We start from the raw sequence: 14,392 nt of genomic DNA, 5'->3' as shown, positions 1-14,392 counted from the left end.
CAAAGAAAAAGACAAAGCTCGAAGCAGGGAGGGAAAACTCCACCCCAAGCTAACCTTACTAAAAGTAGTGATGTGATTGTTGCTGTGGTCGTTGAGGCAAATATGGTGGCTAACAGGACTGATTGGATATTGGACACAGGCGCTTCAAGGCACCTCTGCGCCAACAAGGAATTGTTCCATGACTTTGAGGAGTCTACTGACGGCGAGTGTGTTTATATGGGTAACTCCACTACCGCAGGAGTTATGGGTAAAGGAAAAATTCTTCTTAAGTTAACTTCTGGAAAAACTTTAGCCTTGAACAATGTTCTGTACGTTCCCTCCATTTGTAGAAACTTAGTTTCTGGTGTACTTCTCAACAAAGCAGGCCTTAAACTTGTTTTTGAATCTAATAAAATTGTTATTTCTCGTGGAGGAGACTTTGTTAGGAAGGGTTACCTCAATGGAGGTTTATTTGTACTGAACATTGTTCAAGAGATTACTAGTAATGCAAGTACTTCTAATTCTGCTCATATTGTGAGTCTATTGATTTGTGGCATGGTAGGCTAGGTCATATTAATATTGCTTTTATAAAAAGACTTAGAAAAATAGAATTAATTCCTGCGATTAATGTTGATAATTTTTCTAAGTGTCCTATTTGTATAGAAGCAAAATATACCAAAAAGCCTTTTAAAAATGTAACTAGTAGAAAGACAGAATTGCTTGAACTAGGGCATTTAGACTTAGCTGATTTTAAGAACACTGTTAGTAAGGGTGAGAAGAAATACTACATCACTTTTGTAGATGAATTTTCGAGATACACTAAGATATATCTTCTTAAGTCTAAGGATCTGGCTGAAAGCATATTTTTAAAATACAAAGCAGAAGTAGAAAACCAATTAGATAGGAAAATCAAAAGACATAGATCTGATAGGGGTGGTGAATATCATACTAATACTCTAGAAGATTTTTGTGAGAAAAAACGGTATTATACATGACTTATAGTTTGATATAGAAAGAAAACTCGAGGCCAATTTCAGCAGATAATTCTCAGAAGAATGCCTATAAAATTCAAACTAAGACAATGCAACGCGGCATCAGTCTGCTGAGCTTCTTTTAGAAACATGCAATCAATATGGTTTTCCAACATTATAGAGTATATACAGATTCTATAACATTACAGTTGCAACAGAAGCTATTACCGTACAGACTTATGGTATTGTAGTTTAATCTAGTGTACTCCTACTCTGTCTTCTTAGCAACCAGATAAACTACAGCACTAGTCATAGAGACTTGAAATCTCAGTTGATAAGGGTATCCCTCGTACCCAGTCTGTTCGGCCCTGAGAAATTGTCCTCAGTGTGTCATACACTTCCAACATTGTTGACCTTTCATTAGGAAAGAACTTCACACAGCTACAAGCTAATTCAAGAAATTGGAGGATTAAATCGTCGACTCCTTTTCCAAGCAAATCTCTATCTGCATCAAGTAGACAAGGCGAATGATCAAATAGATTTCTCGAGCTGGTCAGTTCATGTGGTTCCTTCCCAGTTACAAGCTCGAGAAGCACAACACCAAAGCAGTAAATGTCTTGCTTGTAAGAACCTAAACCAGAATATTCAGCTACTGGGAAAAGACTCCAACTTAATGCAGTGTCATTCTTACTCCAAAACTTGGCTTCCCAAAAATTGGATATTTTAGGTTCAAAATTTTGATCTAGCAAGATACATCGTGTGCTTATGCTCCCGTGTGTAACGTGTAATTCGTACCCATGATGAAGCCAAGCAAGGCCTTTCGCTATCCCAAGTGCAAGTTTAACTCTCAGAGGGAAATCCAAAATCTTGGCCTTTTCTTCGTTCGAGTGCAGCCATTCATGAAGACTTCCATTAGGCATATATTTGTAAACAAGAAATCTTTTTTCATTTTCAGTACAGAAACCTATAAGAGGCAATAAATTCCGATGTCTCAGGCCACCGAGAGTTGTTATCTCAGAGACAAACTCGTCCTCCAAATTCTCCCATTCATTGAGCTTCTTGATGGCAAGTGTCCAGCCATTTGGAAGTATTGCTTTGTACACTTTGCCCAACATTCCATTTCCTACTAAATGGTTTTCACTAAACCCAGAAGTTGCTTTTTCCAGCTCCCCAAAACTCATTCTAGTAACAAACTTCTGCAGCCTTAATATCTGTAAAGCAGCCAGTTAAATAATTGGAACATACAGAATAGAACAGAACATAGAAAAACTTACTGGAAATGTAAAGTGGCAGTCTATATGTGACGCTAGAAAAAAAATGCCACTTAACTAATGCAGGGAAAAAGCTGGAAATTAGCAGGATCTTTACCTTGTGGTTGCTGCTGCTTAAGTCCTCTTCACCTGGTAAATCACTTCCTGAAGTTAAATGTTCCTTTACCCTCAGTTTCCATTTGTTGAATGAGACTATCTTGTTGATAACCTTGCTTGGAAATTGAAATAAGCGAAGGACTAAAGCCAACGTAAAGAAAAGTACCCAACCAACCACAAACGCTTTGATAAACGAAGCACGATCGATATGTTTCCATATCCAAGAATTCTCACATCCTTTCAAAGGCTTCCCACAAAACTCTGGATTGTTTTCAAAACTTTTAGCTGTGATTTGTTCATTAACAAACGACGGCACTGCCCCAGTCAAGTAATTGTTGGCTACACTGAATATCCGAAGGCGAAGTAAAGAGCCTATTCTACTTGGAATTTCACCTTCTAAATTATTATTGTCCAACCCCAGAAAGTTAAGGTAGGTACAATTAGCTATATCAGGTGGTATATTGCCAGAAAATGTGTTATATGATAGATCAAGTATTACCACATAATCAAGTATCACTGAAATATCAGAAGGGATATTTCCATACAACTTGTTGCCTGAAAGATCTAAATTAGTCAAACTTGTACAATTTCGAACGCCTCGAGGAAACTCACCAATTAATCCATAGTTTGAAAGTGTGATGCTCAGTACCTTATTCTCATTATCATGCCAGCAATTAATTCCTGAAAAACGGCAGATGAAGCCTTCTGTAACATTGTTGAAATCCCAACTGCCCAAATTATTGAAAGGGTCTTGTAATGAATCTTTTATTGATTTCAAGCAATAAAAATCACTTTCTGCAGCACTACAGACAGAAATTTTGCTAAGTAATATCAATAGAAATCCAAGAAATGTGCAGATGAAAAAGAAAGATCTTGTTCTAAAGTTGGTTTTGTCCATATTTTGAAAGACTTCCTGCTAAATTTTGAAATAAAGAAAAAAGAGATATCAGCAATGAAAACATCTCTGAAGAATGATTTATACTTCAAATATTATACTTATTGTTGAAGTTGTGTCAAACTAGTCAGGCAAAGCAGTCAACTTCCTTGTAGGTTACTGAAGCAACTTCAATTTGTCTTTATTTATTGATGATTGTTGACTTTTAAGGTTTGATCATTGATGTTCTAAGAGTGTGTACTAAATTATTCCGATATTATAACCCTGAATTATAATCTCATGACTAATTTATATTACATGGGAGTGGGATAAAGTAATCTAAAGTTTAATGGGATAATGTGAGATAAGATGATTAAGTATGAGAGTGGAATAAAATAATCTCAAGTTTAATGGGATAATGTGGGATAAGATGATTAAGTCTGGGATTAAATTTATACCGTGTTTGGTTGAAGGTATAAATTTATACCACCAACCAAACACGGTATAAATTTAATCCCACATCTTATCCCACCTTATTCCTCGTACCAAACAACCCCGGTGTATATGTTTTAAACATGTGAAAATTAGGATATTGACTAATCAAATAAAAATGGAAATGGCACTTTTGGAGATTATAAAGCAAATTAAAGAATTTCACTAAATAAGAATAAACAGTTTATAAAGAGAAAATGAGCAAGATATAAGAGTTTTAAGAGCATGTTGGATTGACTTAAAAAAAGTGGCTTTTAAGCACAAATGCTTAAAAGCAACTATTAAGTGTTCGAACTTGTTTTATAAATAAGCAGTTACCTGTTTGGATAAAAGTGATGAAACTTAAAAAAAACTGTTGAAGTGTTTGGTAAACAAGTGTTGATAAGCACTTTTTCTGTTAAAAAGACAAAAATATCCTTAAAGTTGTTAACGTTATAAAGGATCTGATTACTACAATATATTTAATTCTGAATTAATGCAAATAAAAAATAATTTATATTTTAATTTAATTTCAATTTAATTGATTACTTTAGATAATTTTTATAAATATAATTCTTGAATGCTCATTTTTCACCACTTTCAATCAAGTAAACTTGCATAAAAGTCTCAACCTATTTTAAAATACCAAATTATTTTGTTGAATTCTTCTTTCACTTTTTGTCCATTTACTCTTACAGATTAAAGATGCAGTTACATCCATTGAAAGTTGAAGGAAGCTCATTATGGCATTAGCTCCTCTTCTTGGAAAAACAGTAGAAGCCGATCCAGTATGCAACCTTAATTCCGTTGTAATTGTATGTTTGCTGATAGAATAAAATGTTATAATGCTCCTTTCATTTTATGCCAGATTGTCTGCAAGAAAATGATTTTTCTATCTTCCTCCGTGGTATTTACTTTTCTGGTATGGTAACCATTGACTTATATGCGGACAAATATATAGAAGAAACTTCTCTATGTGAAACTTGAAAGAATCTCATTTTTTAGGAAGAAATTTCTCTTTGAGAAGAACTTACAACGAGGATTGATTTCCACTGAAATGCTTGAAGAAAAATGCAAAAAAATGAAGATGAAACAGAGAGGAAGAAGAAAGAAGAGGAGGGGCTCTCTTCAGAAGTGAAGAAAATAGGAGAAGCATGATGTTTTAGTGTTTCTTTAACTGAGGGTAATTTTGGTATTATGAAAATTTATAATGGACAAGAAAGTAATTTTATTGGTCAAACCCAAAATGGCTTTTAAGCCAAAATCGGAGAAGTTGGGTCAGCCAATTTGTTGCTTTTGGCATTTTTAAGCACTTTTTAACTTTTTTTTAAGCAGCTTTCTTTTTGTCAAACAATCCAAAAAATAAAAAAATATTTAAAAGCTAGTTTGACCAACTTTTAAGCCCCTCCAAACATCCTCTAAGTCTTTTTTTTTTCCTTGGCCGGAAAGAAAATATTATATATATTAATATGAGTCGTGACAAAAGGTAGTACAATTATCCATGACAAAAGGTAGTACAATTATCCATATCTATAGGTCGATCATCTTAGCTTCCATTTGGTCATAAATTTTGACAAAATTTTATCAAATATCTTTTGAATATATTGCTCATGGAATATGATAAGCTTTTGAAAAAAAATTGGATAAAATTTTAGAGTTCCCAAAAATTAGTTTAGGGGAGTTTTTGAGTGAAATTTTTTTCCCACTCACAACACTTCTAATATTTTTTCAAATAAAACGCGTGTCCAAACACAACTTTAAACTTTCAAAAATTATTTTTCAACACAACTTAAAAAATTATTTTTTTAAGTTTCAACCAAATTTATATCCAAACGTTAGCTTCAGGGGCGGAGCTAGAGTGCTCGTACTGGGTTCGACAGAACCCAGTAGCTTTGGTTTTTTTTTTGTAGCTTTGGTTCGAACTCTGTATTTGTCTTAAAAAATTTATTGAATATATCTAAATTATTAATTTAGAACCCAGTAGCTTAAACGGCTTAAAATTCTGAACTCATAAACTTAAAATCGTGGCTCCGTCTAACTTAGTAAACTATCCCAAATTATTGAGTGTGTTGACTGCTTCCTCCTTCAAAATCAATGGCCACAACTCAACATCAAATGGGTTATGGGTACCTTTAAGTGGAGTTGAGGAGTTTTGACTTTTCCTTAACTCCATAGCTAAAAACTGAATTCGTCCTAATTTATGTAATAAAGTGATACTCTGAATTTGGGAGTTGAATTTTCTGCAAATCCTATCAATTAGATAGATACTTGTAACAAGGCATATTATCGTGGAATTAACAATGATTGTTATAGTTTTTATTGTGTCAATCCTACTTAAAAAGGTGAACTACTTGAGAGATAGAAAATCCGTTATAGAGTGAGTCAGATTACAACCAAGTAACACATTAGCATTTTCATTAAATAGCATACGATGATGATTTTTCTTTTTTCTTTTTTGCATAATTCCCTTCTTCTTCTTGTTCTCATATCAGCAATTTGCAGGAAGTCAACGAAGTTTGTTCTTTGAGGAGAGAACTCAATCCTTGGCCTGTGCTACAAAAAATATCACTAATTAAAAAGGCATAAGAAAATAAAATTCACCAGCACTCAATTCTATACACATACCTTTGTAGTACCTAAGCTGATCCTACCAGATTTTAGGACCTCAACAATCTTATAGCTTGTTTGGCCAAGCTGCAAATATCAGTTTATTTTGAGACATATTTTCTCTCAAAAGTGTGTTTACCCTCAAAATCGGATAACAATTGAATTTGTACATGGGTTTAAGGATACGTAATCAGAAATCAGATTGAAGTTAAAATAAATAATGAGAAAGTAAATGCAAATCACACAAGTTGAATAATCTTAGCCTTGGAAGGTTAGTGACCCTTGAGCCAAAAATGCTTTTATCGATGCCGGAATAGAATGACCAGATAATAAGAACTAGAAATAACAATATATTGCCTTGGAATGCATGTTACCATGTACTTTACAAGTAATCAGACTCTCATTTATATAGTAGAAGGTCCTACTTTAGGTACAATTCTATAAAAGGTAAAAATCTCCTGGTTTGCTGATTTGCTGGTTCTTTTCTCATACGTGCCGAGATTCCCGCCAAAATATCCGATCGGTTACAGATATTTCGGCCTTCCGTTATTTCGGTTTTCTGTTGTTTTATACCGGCAATGTTTCCTCGAGATTATTCGGAGTTACGGTCGATTCCGGGATCACGGGCTCAATATTCTTAAGGACGGACATTCTGACCCCGTGTTCTGGTTCAATGAGACTCGGGGTCGATCTTCAGCCCTTCGCTTTCTGAGCCCGATCTGTTGTGCATTAGTCGATCCCAAATTCGACCGTATACAGATAGTTCCCTCATTTTTCGGAGAGTAAACGACGAGAAACGATATGAGCTCCCGATTCTTACTTCGATAAATCATGACGTAAGCGACAAAAGATAGGTGAAACGTCCCATCAGTCCAGTCTTCAAGGCATTAAATGTGTGTCAGTTAATAGTCGGTCACTCCAGGATGTGAACCGTCGTTTGGAAAACTATAAATACCCTTTCATCCATTTACATTCAAAATTTTCTATTCTTGTGCTTAAGAAACTTAATCACTCTCACTTTCTTTTCTTCTAGTATTCTGAAATCTTCCGTAAGAGTTGCCTATCATACCTTTTCTTTTATCAGCACCTACCTTTCTCCACTTTTTTTTGCTACTTTAAAAGCAATGGCGAAGACTTCAAAATCTGTTCCCCAAAAAGAAAACCCCTATTTCTCACGATCGGCTGTTGAGGAGAACGTTTCGCATGTCATTGTCGAGGAAACGACACCGGAACCTCCCCTGAAAATGTTTGTTCCTACGTGGTGCCTGACCAGTTTTGATTTTAAGGTTGAGAAAACCTCCTCGGTACCGGGTCAGTGTGATCCGGTCTCGAGATATATATTCTCGGTCACCGATAGCATTCTCTCCAAGGTCAAGAAAGATTGCGACTGGGCCAATACGTAGGAAGTGGTCCCTACGCCCGAGGAAGTTATTACTACCCACGTGGAAGGTTTTTTAAGTATTTACACTTATCCCTTTACGTTGGGCCCCTTGGATCCGGTCATCATTGCCTTCTATAAAAGGTACGAGGTGAACCTCGGTCAAATCCATCCTTCTTTCTGGAGAATAATAATTTTTCTCTGTTTCTTCGTAAGTAAGATCGAGGGGTACTCTTTCACCATCGACCACTTCATGCATTTGTATAGTCTCTGACTCTATTGGTGGGGATTAATTAAGCTTGCCCTTTGGGCCAGTAAAGCCCCATTCTCGAGCATAGACGAAGACTGGGACTGAGGTTGGTTAGGCCGATTCATCCGAGTGAATACCTCGATTTTAATCTTAGCTGAGTATATGCCATTTCCTGAGAAGTGGAACATGTCACGTAAGTACAATATTACTGTCAAGTTTTATTCATTACTCTTCCCTTCCTTTTGTCTTCTCATCAGTGCTTTGTGGTGGTGCAGTTGTTGCTCGGATCCCAGATGCAGTTCCTCGACTCAAGGAGTGGGTCGAGGGTATTGCAACACAGAGATCATACTCCGAGCGTTCGTGGAGTGAGATTTCGAAGGGTCGGTGGGAGGTCCGTTCTCACGGTGAGATTCCTTTCTTGAGTGGAAAACACTTAGGTTTCCTCCGTGTTGTTGAGCTCTTACTTATTTCTTTTTTCTTTGCAGGTCTTCTGAAAGATGTTGCAATGAGGCCCCCATCTGGTGACGAGGATTGCCCCTCCGAGACCCCTGCTCCGAGACAGGGTTAGGAAAAGAAGAGAAAAAGGGCCCCGAGTTCTTCAAACTCGAAGAAGAAAAAATTAAAAAGGAGGTTGGTTTGCAAATCCAAGGAAAGCACCAGCGCATAAGAGCTCCAATCGGACTCACTCAATCGGCCGAGGGACGAATCCGAAAAAGAAGAAGAATCTTTTGAGCTGGTGGCCCACATGCGAAGCGATACCAAACTACCTCAAACCAGGGTCGCTGATAAAAAGGCAGAGGCCGAGGCCTCTGAACCAGAGAGGGGCGAGGCCGTTTTGTCCCAAGTTGGTGAGGTGGAGAAAGAGACCATGATTGGTGCTTCTCGAGCAAAGGATAACGCCCCGAAGGTAGATATCTTCGAGTCGCCTTCATTTACTGACTTCATGACCAAGGAGGCTCAGACGCTGAAAAGACACCCAAATGAGGGGCCCCAAGAGGTGGCAGACTCTTTTAACAACTTCTTTAAAGGTTTAGATTCTACCACCTCGGAGGACATCACTTGGTTGGGTGACTTATCGGTACCAAAGAAGAGACCGTCTTCGAGAGCCAGCGGGCCTTCTTCAAGTCCGAAATTAGTAAACTGGTTTCCACCTCCGAGTGTAGATCCTGACCAGAAACGGTCAATTATTATGTCTATTACGGAGGATGCTCGAGTTCTCTCTACCCCCATGGGGGTTGCAAATTATAGCTGGTTCCTGGTGACCAAAGAGGATCAAGCCAAGATAAATGAGGTAGAAGCGCCCTGCCTATTCAATGAAGCACAATATGCATTAAATCGGGTAACTTTAAATGCCTTTTGTCGACCTTTATTATGTACTTAGATTAAGTCGCAAACAATCATAACTTTTTTCTTTGTGCTTACAAGTCTCGGTGCTTCATCACGAGATTTTCTCCAATATTGGGAAGAGTTAAACCAACATGAGGCCGAGACTTAAGGGCTCACTGAGAAGGGGGATTCTTACAAACTTCTCATTGAGAAACTCCAATCTGAAGTAGAGGCAGCTGGGAAGGAGCATGCCGACCTGGTCGAGCAGGTAAAAAGAGTATTTAAATTTAGTGACAATGAGTTAGACACGGTGTCTATTAGTCCGAACCCTCAGGTTCAAAAGAAACTTGATCAAATCGAGCAGCTCCATGCAGAGGCGGATGCGGTAAAGGTCGATGTTGAAGAAAGGAAAAGGAACATGGACCGTGTGACCTTGGAAAAGGAGATTGACCGGGCACAATTGACTTCAGCAGAGGTCCAGCTTTAGGCTGTGAAGGAAAAGGCCTTGGTGCAGGCCAAAAATGTCGAGGGGCTCCAGTCTCAGCTGAGTTCGGCTATCTCTGATCAAGAAAATCTGGCCAAGGAGTTTGAGGCGGCCAAGTCAAAGGTCGTCGTGGTCAAAGCCGAAGCTGATGAAAGGGTAGCCCAGCACAAGGCCGATGCCGAGGCAGCTCAGGATCTTGTATAAAATATGATTGAGCATATGAAGTGGCAATCCTGAATGTAGGCCCTCTAGGAATTTCACGCTCGGGGTTTTGATTTATCGGTTGAGATCAAGGATGCCAAGATGCTCGAAGCCGCGTCTAGGAAACTGGCATGTCTAGAAGAAGAAGATTCCTATGAGTCTGTAGATTCAGGTGAGTCAGAGGGTGGAGGAGACCCCGAAGGTGATAATGCGGTCCCCCGACGAAGATTAGGCCACTTAGGATCCTTTTAGATGTTTTTGTCTTCTGCTTTTTTATCACCTTTTTTTTAGGTCGTTCGACCTTTGTAAAAATTTGTATCGGGGCTATTTGGCCATTGTAAAAAGAATTTTTGATATGTATATATAAGACTTTTTCCCTTTCACAACTTTTGAATTTTCCCTTTGCTTCATTATGTGTATTCGCAAAGATTGAAATGCCTTAGCATGAAATAGTTAGGTTATGTTCGAAGGTTCGAACAAACCTTGCCTTTAACATTATTTTGTTTTAAGGCATTGTGGGGATTCGGTATAACCGAAAATGTTTTCCCAAAGTAGTTTAGATTATAGTTTGTTAAGGGTAGCCTTTAGAACCGGTTACGAAATTATTTGAAGGCCTTGTTTTTGTTACGGGTCTCAGACGTCTCCGACTCACGCTAATATGGCTGTAGCCTTTTAGGTTCAGGTGTTGACCAGTGGGATTGCTATCCCGAGTTATTCAGGCTTGCCTAAGATAACAGTCCCCGAGTGAGGGGTGGTCATGGCCTTTGAAATTCTGACGTTGCCTAATAGGTCTTATGCCCCCGAGGATTGATAGCTCGGACCGTCTGAGTTTGTTTTCGGACGACGGTCCCCGAGTGAGAGTGATTGTTCGAACTCGGATTAAGGTGGCCCTTGGGCTTGATACCTTTATGGGATCGGGTGTAGGAAATTCCTTGAAAGATGCAAGAAATATTTTAAAGGACAAGATGTTTATGCGCAAGGAAGAGACTTCTTTTTATTCTTGTGCATAATAGTTGCACATGTATACATGTTTTATGCCAGGGCTGGAGCAGTCTATGTGGGCACGGTTCATTGACCATTTGGCCCTTATAATAAATCATATCGATCGAAACCCTTCAATCACGAAGTTTCTTTCCTTGCTAAAGTCGATATCCAAGGGTAATACCCCTCTAGTGTTCGGGGCTGACCGAAGATAGGCCTCGAATGTTGTTGTGATCATCGTCTCCGGTTCATAGCCGGCCTTCAATTCTAAGTTAGCACGATTTACTTATTGCCTCATTAAAAACCTTTCCGGAAAACCCATTTGGGACAAAACCAGTTCAAGGAAAAAAGAGTGCAAAGCGTGCTTTTAGACCTAAAATGATGTATCGTTCCTTGTTGGTTACCTGCAAACGTTAGTTAAAATGTAAATAAAATAAAGAATGAGGTCGTACCTTAGCAGTAATATCATTTCAAATGAGTTATATTCCAGTTGTTTGGTAGTTGCTCTCCGTTGATTGTTCCGAGTTTGTAGGATCCTTTTCCGGTGATCTCAATAATTTGATACGGTCCTTCCTAGTTCGGTCTCAATTTCCCTTCGTTCGGGTTTTGGGTGCTCAGTGTGACCTTCCTTAGCACTAAGTCCCCAGTTTTGAAATGTCGAAGGTTGGCCTTTCGATTGTAATACCTTGCGATCCGCTGTTTTTGGGCGGCCAACTGGATAAGGGCGGCCAACTGGACAAGGGCGGCTTAGCGCCTTTCATCTAATAGCTCCAGGATTATAGTCAAGGACTCGTCGTTTGATTCATTTATTGCATATCAGAATCTGACACTTGGTTCTCTGAATTCGACCGGTATTAGAGCTTCAGCGTTATAAACCAAAGAAAATGGGGTGGCCCCGGTACTGGACTTCGAGGTTGTAAGGTGATTTCGGGTAGGATTTACTTCCATTTTCCTTTGGCATTGGTTAACCTATTTTTAAGGTTTTGGAGTATGGTTTTTTTGGTAGATTCAACTTGTCCATTCCTATTAGGGTGATAGGGTGTTGATAGGGTCCTTTTGATCTTGTGGTCTTCAAGAAATTTGGTTACTTTGTTGTAGATGAATTGTTTCCCATTGTCGCATACAATCTCGGCCGGCATTCCGAATCGGCATATGATGTGGTCCAAAATAAAATCGATGACTTCCTTCTCCCTGACCTTCTCGTACGCCTAGGCTTCCACCGATTTAGAAAAATAGTCGATCATAAACAATATAAATTGAGCCTTACCGGGTGCCCATGGAAGGGGGCCGACGATGTCCATTCCCCATTTCATGAACGGACATGGTGACAAAACCGAATGCAGCACCTCCCCGAGTTGATGAATCATCATAGCATGTCTTTGGCATCCATCATATTTTTGAACGAACTCCTTTGAATCTTTTTCCATGTCGATCCAGTCGTAACCGACTCTGTTTATTTTTGAACAACAATTCGGTGCTCGAATGATTTCCACAAGTGCCTTCGTGGATTTCCCTCAAAACGTACTTAGTATCCCCCCCCTCCCCGCCGCCCTAGGTATAATGCTAGTGGGCCATCGAATGTTCTTTGGACAGGCTAAACTTGCCTTTGTATGTAGGGCCCTCGATGCTTTTGGATCCGAGGGCAGTTTACCGGTCCTAAGATATTCTACATATTTTGTAATGACCCAACCGGTCATTTTTAACTTTTAGAACCCCGTTCCCCTAAATAAAACTTCTTGTAAGTAATTTTATTGATTTATGAGTTGCGGGGATGGTTAGTTCGGGACTTGAAAGTGTTCGGGTTGAAATCGAATCACTTGGTTCCTTAAGTTAGCCTTAAAGTGCTAAGTTTGACATCAGTCAATATTTTGAGAAAACGACCCCGGAACCGGAATTTGATAGTTCCAATAGCTCCGTATGGTAATTTTGGGCTTAGGAGCGTGTTGGGAATTTTATTTTGAAGTCCGTAGTTAAATTAGGCTTGAAATGGCTAAAACAAGAATTTAAGTTTGGAAGTTTGACCGGGGAGTTGACTTTTTGATATCGGGGTCGGAATCCAGTTTCAAAAATTTTCATAGCTCCGTTATGTAATTTATGATTTGTGTGCAAAATTTGAGATCAATCGGACTTGATTTGATAGGTTTCGGTACCGAATGTAAAAGTTGGAAATCTTAAGTTTTATTAAGCTTGAATTGGAGGATGATTCATGATTTTAGTGTTGTTGGATGTGATTTAAAGACTCGACTAAGTCCGTATAATATTTTAGGACTTGTTAGTTTATTTAGTTGAGGTCCGGAGGGGCTCAAGCATGTTTCAGATGGTATTCAGAGTAGTTTCCTTCATTTTGGCAATGCTAGTAGCTGCTGATTTCTGGTATTTTAAACCTTCTACGCGATCGCGAAGATTGGGATGTGATCGCGTAGAATTAATTGAGCAGTGGAATTTTGTTCTCTGCGATCGCGTGGGGATATCTGCGATCACGTAGGGTAACGGAGCAGGATTGGAGGTCACGCGTTTGCTCTATGCGATCGCGTAGAGCTGGGAACTCTGTGATGTGCGAGCGCATGAGGATATACGAGATCACGTAGAATTAATTTTGGGCAGTGTTGGAATTGTGCTTCGCGATCGCGTGAGGAAGTTCGAGATCGCGTAGAAGAAATCACTGGGTAGAGAGTTTAAGTTCTGAAAATGGGACTTCGTCCCATTTTCCATTTTAACGATTTGGAGCTCGAATGGAGGCGATATTTGGAAGATTTTCAGAGAAAAAACAATGGGGTAAGTATTCTTAACTCAATATTGATTAAATTACCCGAATCTATCACTGTTTTATTATTTAATTGGTGAATTAAGTTGGAAAAGTTTGAAAACCCTCTTGGATAGATTTGAGGATTTGAGGGCCGAATTGTTATCGGAATTTAGTAATTTTGGTATGGGTAGACTCGTGATTGAATGGGAGTTCATATTTCGTAACTTTCGCCAGATTCAGAGACATGGATCCCACGGACGATTTTTGATTTAATTTCAGATTTTATTAAAAAATGTAGTATTTTCTTATGAAATTAATTCTTAAAATTTTTAGTGATTGTATCGAATTTGTTTCGGCTAGATTCGAGCCATTCAAAGTTGGATAATCGTGGAAAAGGGCCTTCTAGTGGATTAAATTGGAGCAAATTGAGGTAAGTCTCTTGTCTAATCTTGTGAGGGGGAAATTACCTCATAGGTAATTAAATTAATAATTATTGTTAATTGTGGAGGCTACGTATGCACGAGATGACGAGAGTCCGTGTGTAGCTACTATTAATACTAAAGTCCGGGTAGTTTAGGACTCAAAGCATGAATTACTTGTGTAAATGGTATTCTTTATTAATTAAATTATTTGATGTATATACTGTGAATGGTTAGGAAAGGTAGTAAAAGATGAAATTCTCATATGCTTAATTTTTGTTTAAATTAATTGTTGAGATAAATTGTTTATCCTCTCGAATAAATCTTACAATAAATAC

At 38.4% G+C, this 14,392-nt stretch overlaps 1 protein-coding gene across 1 annotated transcript; it reads right to left on the bottom strand.

Annotated features, from left to right (window-relative positions):
• Positions 1 to 1,043: 1,043 nt before the first annotated feature.
• On the bottom strand, positions 1,044 to 3,292 carry LOC107800028 (probably inactive leucine-rich repeat receptor-like protein kinase At5g48380). The gene is made up of 2 exons (XM_075231250.1): positions 2,319 to 3,292; positions 1,044 to 2,161 (listed from the first exon to the last, which is right to left on the bottom strand). The coding sequence occupies exons 1-2, from the start codon at positions 3,213 to 3,215 to the stop codon at positions 1,256 to 1,258; spliced, it is 1,803 nt and encodes a 600-aa protein (XP_075087351.1). The 5' UTR covers positions 3,216 to 3,292; the 3' UTR covers positions 1,044 to 1,255.
• Between the last annotated feature and the right edge of the window lie 11,100 nt (positions 3,293 to 14,392).

The sequence above is a fragment of the Nicotiana tabacum genome, chromosome 15, assembly GCF_000715075.1.
Source record: "Nicotiana tabacum cultivar K326 chromosome 15, ASM71507v2, whole genome shotgun sequence".
In the NCBI taxonomy this organism is placed as follows: domain Eukaryota; kingdom Viridiplantae; phylum Streptophyta; class Magnoliopsida; order Solanales; family Solanaceae; genus Nicotiana; species Nicotiana tabacum.
The sequence above is the reverse complement of the archived record's forward strand: the minus strand, read 5'-3'. Positions and strand labels throughout refer to the sequence as shown.

What these genes read in the sequence shown, in the direction of transcription:
- LOC107800028 (XM_075231250.1), bottom strand. Translation starts at nt 3,215, where the DNA reads ATGGACAAAACCAACTTTAGAACAAGATCTTTCTTTTTCATCTGCACA. An exon ending in TAAGCAGCAGCAACCACAAG is followed by an intron (nt 2,162 to 2,318) that starts GTAAAGATCCTG and finishes GCTGCTTTACAG; the next exon opens with ATATTAAGGCTGCAGAAGTT.